This window comes from Bombyx mandarina, chromosome 21, assembly GCF_030267445.1.
Source record: "Bombyx mandarina strain Sakado chromosome 21, ASM3026744v2".
In the NCBI taxonomy this organism is placed as follows: domain Eukaryota; kingdom Metazoa; phylum Arthropoda; class Insecta; order Lepidoptera; family Bombycidae; genus Bombyx; species Bombyx mandarina.
Window position 1 is genome coordinate 3,198,945 of NC_143227.1, and position 18,841 is coordinate 3,217,785.

The 18,841-nt window shown below is 33.0% G+C and overlaps 1 protein-coding gene and 1 long non-coding RNA gene across 7 annotated transcripts in view; one reads left to right on the top strand and one right to left on the bottom strand.

Moving 5' to 3' along the window:
- LOC114242352 (protein fem-1 homolog CG6966) overlaps positions 1–18,841 on the bottom strand; it is a 126,642-nt gene that overhangs the window by 31,622 nt on the left and 76,179 nt on the right. Inside the window, exon 2 of one of the 3 annotated variants that reach the window (XM_089736303.1) lies at positions 1,802–1,962. The exons of 1 other annotated variant lie outside the window; for it this stretch is intronic. In XM_089736303.1, the coding sequence (XP_089592429.1) occupies positions 1,802–1,918 (117 nt within the window). In that variant the 5' untranslated portion in view covers positions 1,919–1,962. Of the gene's footprint in view, positions 1–1,801; positions 2,042–18,841 lie in introns of those variants that run through there. One more of the 3 variants, XM_028173489.2, reaches the window with a different exon arrangement.
- On the top strand, positions 2,152–9,843 carry LOC149500432 (uncharacterized). Of its 4 annotated transcripts, XR_016324878.1 has the most exons (7): positions 3,147–3,220; positions 3,397–3,468; positions 3,925–4,045; positions 4,137–7,424; positions 7,601–7,672; positions 8,129–8,249; positions 8,341–9,843. It is a non-coding gene; the product is annotated as an uncharacterized LOC149500432 (long non-coding RNA). The 4 variants fall into 4 exon arrangements; XR_016324877.1 differs by having other exon boundaries at positions 2,152–3,220; positions 3,397–4,045; XR_016324876.1 differs by lacking the exon at positions 3,147–3,220 and having other exon boundaries at positions 3,247–4,045.

The window sequence follows — 18,841 nt, forward strand, 5'->3', positions numbered from 1 at the left end:
TGAGGTATGTCGTTATTACCAATGTCGTAGAAAGCAATATTTTTAATAAGGCGGTCATATGGCATTCAGCCGGGACCTTTGTTCTTGGTTATTATAACCGGTATGTTGTATTAAACGATGTCGCAGTAAACGGTTTTGACTGTATTTATAAAATCTATACATAGGTATAGCGCCGAAATAAATAAAATTGGAAACAGATTTTTAACATTTTACCAATTTTTTTTTCTTTATTTTTACTGGCCTTAGTAGGCAGACGAGCAACCAGCCCACTTGATGGTGAGTGGTCACCGTCGCCCATGGACTTCAGCAATGCCAGGGGCAGAGCCAAGCCGCTGCCTACCGCTTAATACTCTCCACAAGACTCTTTTGAAGAAGTACATGTCATAGCGCTCGGGTAACACCCTGGAGGGGAGCTCATCCCATAGCCCGATGGTGCGTGGCAAAAAATACCTCTGGAAACGCACTGTCGATGAACGCAGTGGTTCAAGGTAATATGGATGAACTCTGCTCCGATGGCGGGTGGTGCGATCATAAAAAGAAGATGAAGGGATCATCTCAAGCAATTCCTCAGAGAATTCCCCATGGAACATACGGTACAAAATACAGAGGAAACCGAAGTCCCTCCGCAGACTCAGAGGTTCCAAACGTTTCTGACTTAAAACTAAAATGCACAAATGCTTTGAGCCAAAAATACACATTTATTTTATATATTTTCTTCGGTATTCAAGTTTCAGTTTCGGAGTCGTCTATAGTCGCGAAAATTCTGTATTCGAAATGTCGGAAATAATATAATTGTGTTTGTTATTATGATAATAACAAGAACAAAGACGGGATTCAACCGTATATAATTAGTTTTAATTACTATTTTTCTCATTAAACAATCCAGTTTGAGGTTATTTGACCGTGAGGGTGAGGTATTCGGCCGGATTATCTCGCGCTACGACATCTCTATCTCGAGATAAGTCGCAAAACCGATTACCGATTAGAACCCAACGAGCTTCTGCAGGATCGTCTAAACGGACCACGGTAACTCTATATATTAATACGTGAAGCAAAAACTTTGTATCCCTTTTTACGAAAATTGCGCGGACGGAGGAGAATGAAATTTTCCACACTTCTAGAGAATATAGAGAAGAAGTGCACAATGCTAATTTTTTTTTTAAATAATGCATAAAATGTACCTTAAATCAATAAAGAAAACCTTACACACACTTCCGTGTATTTGACACACACACACACACACACGCACATATACTCTTTGTTTATTGTCAAACTTTTGTTATTGCTTAAAGTCTGTAGTCAAATTGAGAATAGGTTAGTATTGTTTATCTTTAATATTACGAGTATTTGTCTATGGTGTAGCCTTGGCGAAATCTGTAACAATAGGACCATAATAATGTTGAAACTTATAATTTCAATTAATTATAGTCGAATTTCGACTACTGCGGGACCACTAGTCAGTATTAAAGTACCTTTTTACGCATTTCTGGTCCTCTTGGTACACAACACTGCCGGCTCACGAGCTGTGATCAGCTACTACCACTATAGTTAGACCTTATGGTTTTTTTTATTGCTTAGCTGGGTGGATGAACTCACAGCCCACCTGGTGTTAAGTAGTTACTGGAGCCCATAGACATCCACAACGTAAATGCGCCACCCACCTTGAGATATAAGTTCTAAGCTCTCAAGTATAGTTACAGCGGCTGCCCCACCCTTCAAACCGAAACGCATTACTGCTTTACGGCATTTATTTATTCATGTCCATTTACAACAGTAAATAAAAAGTCACGTATTTCTTTACCTTCTTGAGTCTCCTGAGTAAGCGCCTCTGACGTCTAAGCAGAGTCTTCCCGCAGTGTCTTAACGTTTCGATCCAACGGCACCGGACATGCATCAACGGCCATATTCCGGTCGACATTTTATTGTTCAACACATTACAACTCACTCAATACAGTCCAAACACTGAATGGAAACGCCGCAGCTCCGTTTAACACGCGTGCGTCTTACACGAAAGACTGACCACAAATGGCAAGACCAGGGGGGTGCAACTCCCATACAAAGGAAAATAACATACAACTAGCGTCATCTTACTCCTGTGGCGACGTCATTTTTGTAACTTTTAGGCATTAATGATCCAATAAACTCACTAGATGGCAGATATGAGTTCTGACTCAATAAAAAATGTAGCGTACTTTGAAGCAGTGCTTCCACTTTTAGGGAATTCTCCCTTTTTTAGGGAAAAATAGCTGATATTTTGGATGATAAAGACAATTTAAAAAATACCAGGATTTAGGATATTTCGGGGTAAAAAGCAAAGCCTATACTAGTAACTGTTGTGAATTTTAAAATAAACGATAATTAAAGTAAAACAATGAACATTTTATTTTATGGAGAGAGAATGACATTAAGTCGAGTTGACAAGTAAAAGAATAAAACAGAGTTGTGTATAAAAACTATAAAGGTTTGATTCAACAGTAACCCTCTAGTAAAGTAAATCATAGATTAAGCCACTGCTTTTTCTTAGGGATTCCCCAGAATCCCAATAAGTATAATCCGCCAAATTTTTATTTACCTATTTTCGTTGATGTCACCAGAACTTACTTGTATTGTAATATACAGGTACTTCATGTACCATGAAAGATTATCATGGTAATTTCATTTACGAAAACCTTGTAATTGTCATTTCACTTTTGCTAGCAGTTCCTTCTTCAAAGACTGAGGTGGAAAGATTATTCAGTGTTCTCAAATTTAAAAACTGACAAAAGAAACAGGCTTTTGAAACCCTGAACGGCTTGCTTCATAGAAAGTTCCCAACTTTGCCAGCAAACAATTGCTCAATTTTAGAACCGAACAGTGTTAGGTTGTGCAGCAAAAGAATATAAAAGCAATGCGTCGACTTCCTTGAAAATTCTAATCCTATAGATCTATGATCTTCTGGGGGCGTTTATATTATATATACCTACATTAAATAATATGCTGTGGTTTATTTTCTGTATTTTATTTACGCTTTCTATATAAAGGATTTATGAAAGTTGTCTAGGGAATTTTAGGGTAAATTCAAAAGAAACTAGGGTAAAATGTGTTAAAAAAAACGTAAGTGGAAACACTGCTTTGAAGTTTTCAAAATTCCAGGGCCGTAAAACAATCTCAAGAAAAAAAAAAAAGTTTTCAAAATGTCGGAACGATTTAATTTTTTAAATCGTTTTTTTTTGGTCTTGGTGTGAGTTATTTTACGTTGTAGTATTAATTTAGAGCAACTTTTAGCTTTATGAGAATATTAGACGATTAGACATTGAGAAACTCTGTTTTGAATTATCTTTAGACATAACTTGGCTCCAATACTTTTTTCTTCGTTAGCGTTTCGTAAGCCTGTGTAACTATTTTCATTTCTTACAGAATGTTTATTATTAAAAATCAGCATGCCTCGAAGATCGAAAATGAAATGCTATTTCGGATGCCTTGATAACGGTGAGTTTACACTATTTTCCCGGTATATTATTTGCTAACAGAATTATTATTCATAATATAATTAAATGAATTAGCACCAACTAATGGTCCTTCCTATTTCTGCTGCCTAGCTATCATATATGTTAAGTTTTGATCAAAACAGTCGGTATTAAGTCTCTTACTATCACACACACACCTCAGATAATAAAATTGTCTCGAGTGGGTTGAAGTATTTATGTTTTGCAACTCAGCGTATTATATGCTTATTGTCAAGTGGGCCCGAACTAGTTTTTTGGAATGATCAATCAGTCATGCTTTCCTGTTTAAATAAAATACAGCACAATTGATCTCACATCCAAAGTTAGATGATGGCATTCACGTTTTGTTTCCTGGTGTTTGATAACTAAGTTACACCAAGTGGCCTGTGACCACGTTCATCCTTCTACCCAATATAAAATAATGTTTTTATTTTTGTAGACAAAGGTTTGATAATGACAAAATTTTATGGAAAAATTATAAGGAGCACTAAAATGTCTGAAACATGAAAAGATTGATGCACTATATTTGAACCAGAACGTGTTATGTAATATATTAATTTGTAAGTAAGATTACATTAACACTAAATTTTTCATGGTCGTATTTTTTCAATATTTGTTACATACTTAAGATACTTTGTTTCTCCGTTTCAGAAGAGAAACTGATTCAGCAAGGAACGTGAACTCTCAAGGGATCTTAATTTTTTTTAAATATGTTTATAATTGATAAATTAATAATTGAAATAGTTCATAAGAACTAAATTGATGCCAATTTTGTTTTAAAATAGGTTGTTTAGTTCTTATAGTTATAGTATTACGTTTGAATAGTTGTAATTAGTAAGTTAGTAATATATGAAAATACTGATATAAATTTTTGTAAATAACCTTTTGTAAATTCTACGAGAAGATGATTTTAATTAATGATCAAAAGTCAACGGTCTTTAAAAGCATTATTTGCAATTATTTAGATTAACTGTGGAATATATTTGCTAAGTTGTGTTTTCTGTATGAGCAGATATAAATGAAAATGCCCAAACATGATTATGTTTCTTACATTTTCATTATGTGAAATCAATATGCTTGTGACTGAGTATATTAATAATTTATTAAAACTTAAGTGATAGACAGCAACCCCTATGGCACTGCTGAAGTTTATAAGCACTGGTGACCACTTATCATGGGCCGGGTTGCGTGCTCGTCTGCTGTTGAGTGCAATAAAAATTTTCGAAACCCTTTCTATTATTTAGATGTAATATTAGTGTACATTTAATTTGGATTAAAAGATAAATTTACATTTTATGTTTGCATGTGTATGTTTATAATTCATTTGCATGTAACGAACACCAGTTTCTTTTGTAACAAAATGTAAACTAATGGTTTGTAATGAATGTAATTAACTTTAAGATGATTTTCTTTCAATCTGCTGTTTGTTTCATCTAGTATTACCAAAGCTAAAGCATCAGAAACGTCAGAATAGAAATAATTTAGATAGGGAATAAAAGTATAACTAATGTAATCATGTCTAAGATTACTATAAGCGTCATTAAGTACAAACTATCAATATTTAAGAGTACTTTAAATCATCATTACATTTTTTAAACATTTTTTGTTTTTCAAATCATGTAATAAAACGTTTGTGCAGAACAAAATGTCACATGTTATGAACATGATTGTGGGTTAATCGTTTCTTAAATTTCAAAATTTTTATAAGAATGCTAAGAATAATTTAGTATTCACTTTAGTGTGTGTATTATCTCTACAATGCTAGTATAAATGACAATTATTGTATGACGAAGCATAGGTAGTGTTTATAGATGTAATATTTTCATACAAGGTCATGATCTGTCACGATCAACTTTAAGCAAGAACTGCTATAGTTAAGAAACAAATTTATTAAATTTAATTCAAATTGTCTACTATGTTTGTAATGGAAAGCTGACATGTTTATATTTCGCACAAATGACTTAAGTGACATTGAATGATTTGATTATCTAGACTTAATTAACTTTTAGATAACTTTCGATTTAATGTTATTAAGTACTCTAGTAGGATTAATCTAGAGGAGTTATTGTTATTCGAAATTTTATACAATTGTACGTTCATACTATCTTTTAACAGTAAATTGTTTGTAATATAGGGAAATTAAATAGCTTACAGAGAATTACAGCTTTTTATTTAAAAAAACTGTTTTCTCTCTGTATGAAAAGGTCTTATCGATTAGAATGCTGAACACAATCAAACGTTCTTTAATATTTCATAAGTACTACCGGGAATTTCAGCGATTCTAAACGATAAGATTTTTTCATAAAGAGAGTTAATTATAAAAAATATTAAAATTACTAAAAAAGCCACCTGGTGGGGGGTAGGGAGACTAATAATCGACAGCAGCGACGCCTGCTGTCCCGGGCTCTAACTAAAGCAAAAATAAAAATGAGAGTTGCGCATCTATCTCAAATATATTAAGTGTATAATCAGGGGGGTGCAACTCCCATACAAAGGAAAATAACATACAACTAGCGTCATCTTACTCCTGTGGCGACGTCATTTTTGTAACTTTTAGGCATTAATGATCTAATAAACTCACTAGATGGCAGATATGAGTTCTGACTCAATAAAAAATGTAGCGTACTTTGAAGCAGTGCTTCCACTTTTAGGGAATTCTCCCTTTTTTAGGGAAAAATAGCTGATATTTTGGATGATAAAGACAATTTAAAAAATACCAGGATTTAGGATATTTCGGGGTAAAAAGCAAAGCCTATACTAGTAACTGTTGTGAATTTTAAAATAAACGATAATTAAAGTAAAACAATGAACATTTTATTTTATGGAGAGAGAATGACATTAAGTCGAGTTGACAAGTAAAAGAATAAAACAGAGTTGTGTATAAAAACTATAAAGGTTTGATTCAACAGTAACCCTCTAGTAAAGTAAATCATAGATTAAGCCACTGCTTTTTCTTAGGGATTCCCCAGAATCCCCATAAGTATAATCCGCCAAATTTTTATTTACCTATTTTCGTTGATGTCACCAGAAGTTACTTGTATTGTAATATACAGGTACTTCATGTACCATGAAAGATTATCATGGTAATTTCATTTACGAAAACCTTGTAATTGTCATTTCACTTTTGCTAGCAGTTCCTTCTTCAAAGACTGAGGTGGAAAGATTATTCAGTGTTCTCAAATTTAAAAACTGACAAAAGAAACAGGCTTTCTAATGAAACCCTGAACGGCTTGCTTCATAGAAAGTTCCCAACTTTGCCAGCAAACAATTGCTCAATTTTAGAACCGAACAGTGTTAGGTTGTGCAGCAAAAGAATATAAAAGCAATGCGTCGACTTCCTTGAAAATTCTAATCCTATAGATCTATGATCTTCTGGGGGCGTTTATATTATATATACCTACATTAAATAATATGCTGTGGTTTATTTTCTGTATTTTATTTACGCTTTCTATATGAGTCGTCTATTATCAAAGGTGGCAATCTGTGCATTTGGACAAAAAAATTTTATTGATATGTCAATACAGATTTATTTGAATATAATCGTCTCCTTCAAAGAATACGGTTCAAAACCTGCATTAAATAAAGGTTAATAGTTAACCTGTTATTTATCTAAGATGTCGTTCCGAAGAGTTTTGTGACTGCCAATGGAATATAAAGTCAATAATTCGTTTTTCTGATTTACCAATCATTGTCCAAAAGTCAGATTGCCGGCTTTGATAATAGTCGACTCATATAAAGGATTTATGAAAGTTGTCTAGGAAATTTTAGGGTAAATTCAAAAGAAACTAGGGTAAAATGTGTTAAAAAAAACGTAAGTGGAAACACTGCTTTGAAGTTTTCAAAATTCTAGGGCCGTAAAACAATCTCAAAAAAAAAAAAAAAGTTTTCAAAATGTCGTAACGATTTAATTTTTTAAATCGTTTTTTTTTTGGTCTTGGTGTGAGTTATTTTACGTTGTAGTATTAATTTAGAGCAACTTTTAGCTTTATGAGAATATTAGACGATTAGACATTGAGAAACTCTGTTTTGAATTATCTTTAGACATAACTTGGCTCCAATACTTTTTTCTTCGTTAGCGTTTCGTAAGCCTGTGTAACTATTTTCATTTCTTACAGAATGTTTATTATTAAAAATCAGCATGCCTCGAAGATCGAAAATGAAATGCTATTTCGGATGCCTTGATAACGGTGAGTTTACACTATTTTCCCGGTATATTATTTGCTAACATAATTATTATTCATAATATAATTAAATGAATTAGCACCAACTAATGGTCCTTCCTATTTCTGCTGCCTAGCTATCATATATGTTAAGTTTTGATCAAAACAGTCGGTATTAAGTCTCGTACTATCACACACACACCTCAGATAATAAAATTGTCTCGACTGGGTGGAAGTATTTATGTTTTGCAACTCAGCGTATTATATGCTTATTGTCAAGTGGGCCCGAACTAGTTTTTTGGAATGATCAATCAGTCATGCTTTCCTGTTTAAATAAAATACAGCACAATTGATCTCACATCCAAAGTTAGATGATGGCATTCACGTTTTGTTTCCTGGTGTTTGATAACTAAGTTAAACCAAGTGGCCTGTGACCACGTTCATCCTTCTACCCAATATAAAATAATGTTTTTATTTTTGTAGACAAAGGTTTGATAATGACAAAATTTTATGGAAAAATTATAAGGAGCACTAAAATGTCTGAAACATGAAAATATTGATGCACTATATTTGAACCAGAACGTGTTATGTAATATATTAATTTGTAAGTAAGATTACATTAACACTAAATTTTTCATGGTCGTATTTTTTCAATATTTGTTACATACTTAAGATACTTTGTTTCTCCGTTTCAGAAGAGAAACTGATTCAGCAAGGAACGTGAACTCTCAAGGGATCTTAATTTTTTTTAAATATGTTTATAATTGATAAATTAATAATTGAAATAGTTCATAAGAACTAAATTGATGCCAATTTTGTTTTAAAATAGGTTGTTTAGTTCTTATAGTTATAGTATTACGTTTGAATAGTTGTAATTAGTAAGTTAGTAATATATGAAAATACTGATATAAATTTTTGTAAATAACCATTTGTAAATTCTACGAGAAGATGATTTTAATTAATGATCAAAAGTCAACGGTCTTTAAAAGCATTATTTGCAATTATTTAGATTTACTGTGGAATATATTTGCTAAGTTGTGTTTTCTGTATGAGCAGATATAAATGAAAATGCCCAAACATGATTATGTTTCTTACATTTTCATTATGTGAAATCAATATGCTTGTGACTGAGTATATTAATAATTTATTAAAACTTAAGTGATAGACAGCAACCCCTATGGCACTGCTGAAGTTTATAAGCACTGGTGACCACTTATCACGGGCCGGGTTGCGTGCTCGTCTGCTGTTGAGTGCAATAAAAATTTTCGAAACCCTTTCTATTATTTAGATGTAATATTAGTGTACATTTAATTTGGATTAAAAGATAAATTTACATTTTATGTTTGCATGTGTATGTTTATAATTCATTTGCATGTAACGAACACCAGTTTCTTTTTTAACAAAATGTAAACTAATGGTTTGTAATGAATGTAATTAACTTTAAGATGATTTTCTTTCAATCTGCTGTTTGTTTCATCTAGTATTACCAAAGCTAAAGCATCAGAAACGTCAGAATAGAAATAATTTAGATAGGGAATAAAAGTATAACTAAATCATGTCTAAGATTACTATAAGCGTCATTAAGTACAAACTATCAATATTTAAGAGTACTTTAAATCATCATTACATTTTTTAAACATTTTTTGTTTTTCAAATCATGTAATAAAACGTTTGTGCAGAACAAAATGTCACATGTTATGAACATGATTGTGGGTTAATCGTTTCTTAAATTTCTAAATGTTTATAAGAATGCTAAGAATAATTTAGTATTCACTTTAGTGTGTGTATTATCTCTACAATGCTAGTATAAATGACAATTATTGTATGACGAAGCATAGGTAGTGTTTATAGATGTAATATTTTCATACAAGGTCATGATCTGTCACGATCAACTTTAAGCAAGAACTGCTATAGTTAAGAAACAAATTTATTAAATTTAATTCAAATTGTCTACTATGTTTGTAATGGAAAGCTGACATGTTTATATTTCGCACAAATGACTTAAGTGACATTGAATGATTTGATTATCTAGACTTAATTAACTTTTAGATAACTTTCGATTTAATGTTATTAAGTACTCTAGTAGGATTAATCTAGAGGAGTTATTGTTATTCGAAATTTTATACAATTGTACGTTCATACTATCTTTTAACAGTAAATTGTTTGTAATATAGGGAAATTAAATAGCTTACAGAGAATTACAGCTTTTTATTTAAAAAAACTGTTTTCTCTCTGTATGAAAAGGTCTTATCGATTAGAATGCTGAACACAATCAAACGTTCTTTAATATTTCATAAGTACTACCGGGAATTTCAGCGATTCTAAACGATAAGATTTTTTCATAAAGAGAGTTAATTATAAAAAATATTAAAATTACTAAAAAAGCCACCTGGTGGGGGGTAGGGAGATTAATAATCGACAGCAGCGACGCCTGCTGTCCTGGGCTCTAACTAAAGCAAAAATAAAAATGAGAGTTGCGCATCTATCTCAAGACTATCGTTTTGTATATCAATTACTTATTATTATCTAAAATTCCAAGTTTTAAACTGTATCAACTATAAATATATATAATATAAACTAGCGGCCCGCTCCGGCTCCGCTCGGGTCTTTAACAAAAATTTCAACGATATTTGACGTTGTTTTATTTTTTAAGTAAAATAACACTTATTGCGGCGTAACTATAATAGTTATACATATGCTGTCGCGACACTTTTTGTAAATAATAATGTGTTCTACAAAGTCGTAGTATATTATTTTATTCAATCATCAATAGTTTTCGCAGGACACGCGATGTAAAGAATATTTTAGGTAATTTGATTACACCTTTGATTACATTATTAGAGTTTTAGTAAGGATTCCTAATTTTTTTCAAAAAATATTATAGCCTATGACACTCGGAAATAGTGTAGCTTCCAAACAGTGAAAGAATTTTAAAAATCGGTTCAATAGTTTCGGAGCCTATTCAATACAAACAATTCTTTCCTCTTTATAATATTATTATAAGTATATTAAAGAAATAAAACTTGTTATTATAAATGGAAATATTCTTAGAACGGTTCGTTTGTCACGTGTATAAATTATGATATTAGGAACTGAGAGATTACAATTCCGCGAGTTTACCACGGCGCCGATGACGAATATGCAAACATTATCGTTCTTGAAGATCTATTTATTAGTACATTCAAAGATTAATGTAAATAAATTAGCTTGCAGGAAGGTCTCGAGACGAATGACGTTTAAAAAGATTGTCACAAAAAAGAAAAATTAATATTCAATTGTAAAGTTACAAAATAAGACCGAAAACATTTGACGATGAGTCGTGTGTGATTATGTAAAATGGATTAATGATATAGGTGTTAATAAATGATAATATTCAAATATAGAATTTTTGTGTACGGTACGCCGCGCTAAAAAACGTTTTTTTTTATATTTTTTTAGTTATAGGATCAATTCAGAAAAGTTTATTTTTTAATTTATTTATTTATTTAGTTATTGCTTAGATGGATGGACGAGCTCACAGCCCACCTGTTGTTAAGTGGTTACTGGAGCCCATGGACATCTACAACGTTGATGCGCCTCCCACCTTGAGATATAAGTTCCAAGATCTCTCAGTATAGTTACAGTTAAATTATGTTAATGTCTGGTTCAATTACTTGAATTATGATTCCTAAAATGCCACGCAGCAGAATTGCCTTTCAGATTCAAGGGTCGTACTGATGGGAGCCGTCATACCATAAAACTTGAGACCCGTGTTCATTTATTAATCATTTATTATTGGGCGTGATGTGAGTCCGCATGGGTAGGTACCACCACCCTGCCTATTTCTGCCGTGAAGCAGTAATGCGTTTCGGTCTGAAGCGTCGGGCAGCCGTAGTACTGTAAAAACTGAGACCTTATAACAATTTTTTTAAGGTGGGTGGCGGCAGATACGTTTTTTGATGTCTATGGGCTCCGGTAACCACTAAGAACCAGATTGGCCATGAACTCATCCACCAAGCTAAGCAAAAAATAAAAACCAATTTTTTTATGTGTCTATTATTTGCTTTTTTGACATAGACGGAAGGATGAGTCCAGGGTCCACTGGGGTTAAGTGGATACCAGACCCCAAAGATATTATAATTTAATTGCTGCTTCCTACCTTGAAACATGAGTTCAGTCTCGTTTGTATTATATTTCTGCCTTTTATCTACTGCCTCATCCATTAATTGACAGAAATACCAATTGTAAATCTCAGTGGACTGATTTAAGGTCACAAATATCGCTGCTGTCCATTATCTGCTGAATCCCTTAGTCATCTTTTGAGACTGGGGGAAACGGGGTAGTAGTGTTATCCTAGATCGAAACCACAAAGCAATTAAGTATTTAATTAAAACTGTTCGATTAATTGAAAAGGAAAAGTCACGAATTTTTCCGTTGTGTTTTGTGCTGTTTTCCTCAATACATCCTTGTAAAAAAATTGACATTTTGATGCCATTTACTTTATTTTTCTGCTGAATCATTTCTAACAATCACCATCTGAAATACCTTCACCCCGTTCCTCAAACGCATTATTATCCATAATATGTTATCCATAGGAGGTTTAAGGACATAATTTAAACTACATACTTATAAGAAGACAGTTGACCGTGACCACGAACAGTGTTAAGTACTCGAAACTTACGTATAATAATTATAATTTAAGAATTGAATACACATGAAGCGTGCGCTTGATGTGGTGCGAATTAAAACTACTTTTTAACCGACTTGAAAAAGGAGGAGGTTCTCAATTCCACTGATGTCTTTTTTTTATGTTTGTTACCTCATAACTTTTGATTGGGTGAATCGATTTGGTGATTCTTGGTGTGGTCCATTTCAATTTAGTCCAGTTCTGATAATGTTATCCATGAGAAAACCATATAAGTCTTAAATTTGCATTAAGTACGTGCGCGATAAATATGTAGATGAATAACTCAAATAACTCAATATCACGCCAACCGATTTCGATGATTATTGTTTTTAGTGTATATTAATTTGTTTTGGAATATCTTTTTTTGTTTATTTGAAGTCGGTTTTTGTTAAAGCATGTCTATTTACAATTATTTTTTTAGCTCTTACCCGTGAGACAAAAGGCGCTGGAGCCATACATACAGCTTTAATATTGTTTTACATAAGCAACAACGATCTTAAAAATTGCGAGATTAAACCGTAAGAGTAGTTTCAATTACATCTACAACTCGTAAAAAAAATCGAAAAAAACACTAAGAGCTTTCGAGCAATTCTTAGAGTTAAACATCAGCTTTAAGCATAATAAGCACTTACAAGTCCTAATGGATTTTCGATGCCAATAAAAATAAGGGAAAATCTACAATATCCATATCATACAATGTACTAAATAAATGGATTAGTTCTAATAATATAATCGTTTAAAACGTTTCCGATTGCATCAATATCCATCTGTATTGACGTTTCGGAATATTTTAACTAACGACAAATCAATTGGTTTTTGATCAATATTTACATTAATTTGTCAATGTAAATATGAAAATAATCGATAAAATAATTTACGAGAGAATTATTTATGTAGGTACCTCGAAACGTCTAGAGTGCTGTGAGTTTGTGTACCTAAATCATATTATTGGCATGTTGTGTGTTGGTATAATCATTTGTGCCCATAAGTTTATTTAAGTGCTACCTTATATTTCTGCCGTGAAGCAGTAATATGTTTCGGTTTGAAGGGTGGGGCAGCTGTTGTTACTATACTCGATACCTTAGGACTTATATGTCAAGGTGGGTGGCGCATTTACGTTGCAGATGTCTATAGGTTCCAGTAACCACTTAACACCACGAGGGCTGTGAGTTCGTCCACGCAATCTAAGCAATAAGAAAAAATGTAAAACCAAAACACCGCAGAACTAACTACAAGCAGAGAAAAGAATTTCATTCGATAGCTAAGGTTTACTTGTGCGAGTTTTTATCATAAAAATTATCAATACGTATTATAAAACAAATATAAATAGAACAAGGAAACAAACATTACAGTTGCAGTTTGAAAGTAGCTTTAGCGAAACTGTCCGAAGTAAAATACAAGCTTAAGATCGTATACAGCTTAACCGGTTATTGGGACATTTAACGCGAAAGTACTAGGTACATATTATACGCGAGCGGGTTTTTGCGATTTCATACGCATTTTACAATTCATCTTTTTAATCTGTCAAACGATTACAATTAAAGAAACATCGCCATCGGTAGGTAGCACCGCCCTGCCTGTTTCTGCCGTGTAGCAGTAGTGCGTGTCGGTTTGAAGGGTGGGGCAGCCGTTGTAACTATACTGAGACCTTAGTCCTTGTATCTCAAGGTGGGTGGCGGCATTTACGTTATACATGTCTATGGGCTCCAGTAACCATTTAACACCAAGTGGACTGTGAGCTCGTCCACCCATCTGAGCAATAAAAAAAACAATGTAAATCTCTTCTCAAACATTATCAATAAATCATTCAAACATTCAATGCAAGAGCATGCATCTATAGTAAATATTTGAGGGTGCCGTGGCTTCCATGGCAGTCAATATTTGACATATCTCTATTAATCTTAAGCATACTCTGAGATTGTATCAGAGAGTTTAAAGAAAAACATATTAGTTACGTCAATCTTATGTTTCAAAGCGAATAGTGGTATTCGTTTGAAGATCATCAATACAATAAAGGATATATGCCTATGGGAACTGCAAGGCTATATAGTTCCAAAGAATCTTAAGCACGGAGAAGTTAACAATATGTAATTTGCATAAGCAAATTATATTGATGTATAAAATGTGCATAGTGATGTGAATCACGTATCCATGTTTTAGAACCTAATGGTACATAATGCGCGTCTCTCATTCAAGATACCGTTTGTGTAGGCAAGTACCGTTGTGTTTACAAGAAATCATAAATTACCAGTGTGCAGCTTAGTGCGAGCTATTTAACGTTCTCGATAACGTAAAAGTTAACGCAAATTTGTATGCAGTTTGGAACAGCGCCCCTAGCGGCAAACGTAGGCAAACGTTCCAGCTCCATACAAATATGAGCTAACTTTAACGCTATCGAGAACGTTAAAAAACTCGCACTAAGCACAGTGTTCACGGGTGATTCATGTTTCGTTTTTTAGATAATATGACAGACAAGGATTACGTATAGGTCGGACAGTATTAAGGAAAAAAATATATATCTAGAGTACGCGCACGGAAAGTTTTCAATGGTTGTGACATTTGTACAATAACGCCTCAATGGCGTTCGTAATTGAGGTCGTATATCAGTAAAACAAATATCCGTTGTCGACTAAGAGATATTTGCGTAGAACTATTTATTTACGTGCAGTTTATACATAATATTAACTTAAACTGCGGAAATACCGTGGAAACTTTCGCTTGTGTTGTCATTAAAGGGCATGGCCATGGCGTACTTGCTTTTTCAAGCCAAAAACAAAATCGCCGTAAAACAGTAGAAACAAAAACATTTAATTGCATCTTAAATATTTATACACTGAATCATACTGTTGATATTATGCGCGTACTTTCATATTTTAAAAATTGAGGGCGACGACCTGCACCCGCTTTTGAATTCCAGAAGGTTCTATACGACCACGCTTCCGTTTAGATGAAGGTTTTCATCTTCACTAACGTTTGTATCGCTACTATCGGTATGGTAATTTTTTTAATGCGTTGATACGGCCAAAAGAGCACCCGCGAAATCTGTTAACTGTCACAGAAACTGTCACGCATTGTGAATTTAACAAAACAAAATCGCTAGAATAAAAGTGTGAAATTGCCTTTGTTTTTTTTAAAAATTAATATGCAAGTGTACGATCTCACAATCCAACTAGAATTAAGTGATTACCGGAGACCTTAGATTAGTGAATGCCGCCCAATATTTGAAGCTATGAAATCAAGTCGCAAGAGTGATAAGAACTATCTTAAGGTAGGTATCCTAAGGTATGGTATCCTTCTAGGTAGAAACAGTCAGTTAGCCGGTATCTCATCTCGCTAACTACTGATCAATGTTTTTCTCGATTTAATTGATCCAAATTATAATTTAGAAACTTAAATTGTGTGTTTAAGTTTATTATTTTATAAGCTATATTGCTATGCGTGAAGTGTTTTCGGTATTTCAGATGGTAAATCTTAGAAATTTAACAAGAAAACTTAACGTATTGCTCTGATAGATTTCCGTATATTCGATTTAGGCCGCACTGTTTCCTATGAACAAGAAATCGTAATAATTCGTCACGGAGCAAAAGTTGGACGAGTTTTTCATTTGGCTGCTCTTGTTCAATCATCAACAACACTATACACAACAAACTAGAACCTTATCACAAATATAATAAACATAGTATCCAAACTAGATCTCTAAACGGCAAAACGAAAAACCCGTTCAATACTTTCTAATTCCGTTGTCAATACAAACAATTGACAAAGCCTTTTGCGCATTGCAATACGATCTATTCTTGAACAGTCAAAGCTAACTGTTATTATGATAATTAAAGCATTCACTGGTCACATAACGTGTTTATTGTTACAACGAGAGCGGTCAAAACAATGCCTGCTTCGAAATGTTTGTGGGCATCACTCTACTTAAGCCGTACATCAATCTGACACCGCAATTTAATTACGCCGCCGATATCCAGAGGTCAACTCAATTCAAATTCAATTCAAAATTCAAAATCATTTATTTCAACTTAGATGTCAGTATGACACACTTGTTGAATGTCAAAATATAAATAACAATGTTAACTCTACCACCGGTTCCAAAAAAAAGCCACAGTCCCGAGAAGAACCGGCGAAACAAACTCAGCGGGCTTTTTTTTTGTTTTTTTCTCAAATATTTTCTTTTTTTTAAATAAATTAAAATATTTACAATAAAGGAAAAAACAAGTCAAAAAATACAATTAAAAAAAAATATAATAATGAAAAATGAAAAGGCCAGGAGCGAACGCCAATGTCATAATTGCATTGGAAAATCGAAACGCAATATTGCTTCACGGCAAATTAAGCAGTACATCGGAATGAACAATGAAACGCCAATACCCTACAACCACGACTATATACTTTCTAATACCTAAATGACCTCATAAATCTATATATTAATATGGGAAGCAAAACCTTTATACCCCTTTTTACGGCAATTGCGCAGACGGAGGAGTATGACATTTCACAAACTTAGAGAAAATTTTGCATAAAAAATACATTAATCCATTTAAAAAAAACAGTACACAGACTACCATATATTTGACACAACACATATATATATACTCTTTATTTATTGTCAAATTTTTGTTATTGTTTAAAGTCAAATTGATATTAACATTGTTTGTTTTTACTTATTATTTGTCTATAGTATTATACTCATAGTAGCGTTGGCGAAATCTGTGATTACAGAAGTATAATAATAGTCTTGGACTAGAACCATAATAATGTTCAAACTTATAATTTCAATTAATTATAGTCGGATTTCGACTACTGCGGGACCACTAGTAAATAAATTTATATACGATACTAATATATAAATCCACAGTGGTTTTTACGGATTTTCTGTTATAACTACTGAACCATGCATCCGATTGACTTGAAACTTGATATCCATGTAGAAAATACATGTACTTAGTGGATAGGCTAATATTTTTAAGAGTGTTGGACTCCCTACACCAGTTACGGGAGCGTTAATGATGAGAATCTTTGTGGGGTGAGAAATAATAATGTTAATTTCAAATGCCCAGCGAAGCGGACGGTTACAGCTAGTACGATGATATTATTATTCGCTGCCAGCTCGCAACTTATCTCTTTTGATAGATAAGTGTTTGAAGTCGTCTGTCATTGTAAGTATTACGTAATACAAAAGCCGTTTTCTGTGTACCTTACCCGAATTTATGATTAAAATATTTGTTACATAAATTCGAATACTATTTCCTGATTAGAAAATCATCCTCCTTCAGGATCGAAATATTGATTCTCTGTTAGGATTCACCTGAACGATAAAGGTTTGATTTTACGGTTTGATACAGGTCTGCCTGCTATTAAAATTGTTCTTATGACTTTTTTTATTGCTTAGATGGGTGGACAAGCTCACAGCCCACCTGGTGTTAAGTGGTTACTGGAGCCCATAAACATCACGCAATTGCGCCACCCACCTTCACATATAAGTTCTAAGGTCTCAAGTATATTTACAACGGCTGCCCCACCCTTCAAACCGAAACGCATTACTGCTTCACGGCAGAAATAGGCAGGGTGTTGGTACCCACCCGCCCGGACTCACAAGAGGTCCTACCACCAATAAAGAGAGTAAAAATAATTACTTTTATTTAAAACTTAGAAAGAAATAAACATAAATTCGCTGTATTTATTATTCACGATAATCTCGAATTAAACTAGAAACAAAAACTTTAGCGCATTTAATTAATCGCATTGCGTGTTACATGTCCTATGTTTTACAAAGGCAAATATGTATGTAGATATATCATCGTTTATTCGTTAATTGCAAACAAACTTCAGTAACTACATACATGCATACGATAATGTGCAAAACATCTTTGTTTTTTGAAGTGAAACTTCTTTAGGCGCATGATGGTAAAATTTTTACAGAACGTCACGCAGGTATGCAACGGAAGTGACATCAAACAACTATTGAAATTAAGTACTTGTCAGTAGTAGTAGTTGTTGTATTTTTCCAACTGGAAAGGCAAATGTATCATACCATACAGCCTAATATTTTATAATTTTTTTGTGAAAAATGTTAATAGGAATTGAAATGAAATGAAAAGAATTTGGAACATTAATCAAATAGCATGAAATTAAATTAGTCAATTCAATTGGCAAAACATTAGTCATTTACAATTTAGAAATCTAAACATAATGTGACTGTCAACACTGAGGTTTGAGATTGACATTTGACAGACTTTTGGGGGGAAAATATCTTCCTTTTTCCCTTCCTCTAAGTCTCGGAAATCTAAAGTTTTAGATTTGTATAAATATAAACAAGACTTATAAATTAGTTCGCCAAAGAAGTTTCCCTTCTGACATGTGTACTTTGTACGCACGCACTTTTTTGTTCAAAAATGTGTATAATTTACGATAATAAAAAAAGCTGAATTACTTATAAGAAACGAATTCGAAAGAATTTTCTGATGACTAGACGACTTGTATCTTCAACGATTTACAAATAGGCCATTATTTTATTATCACGACGT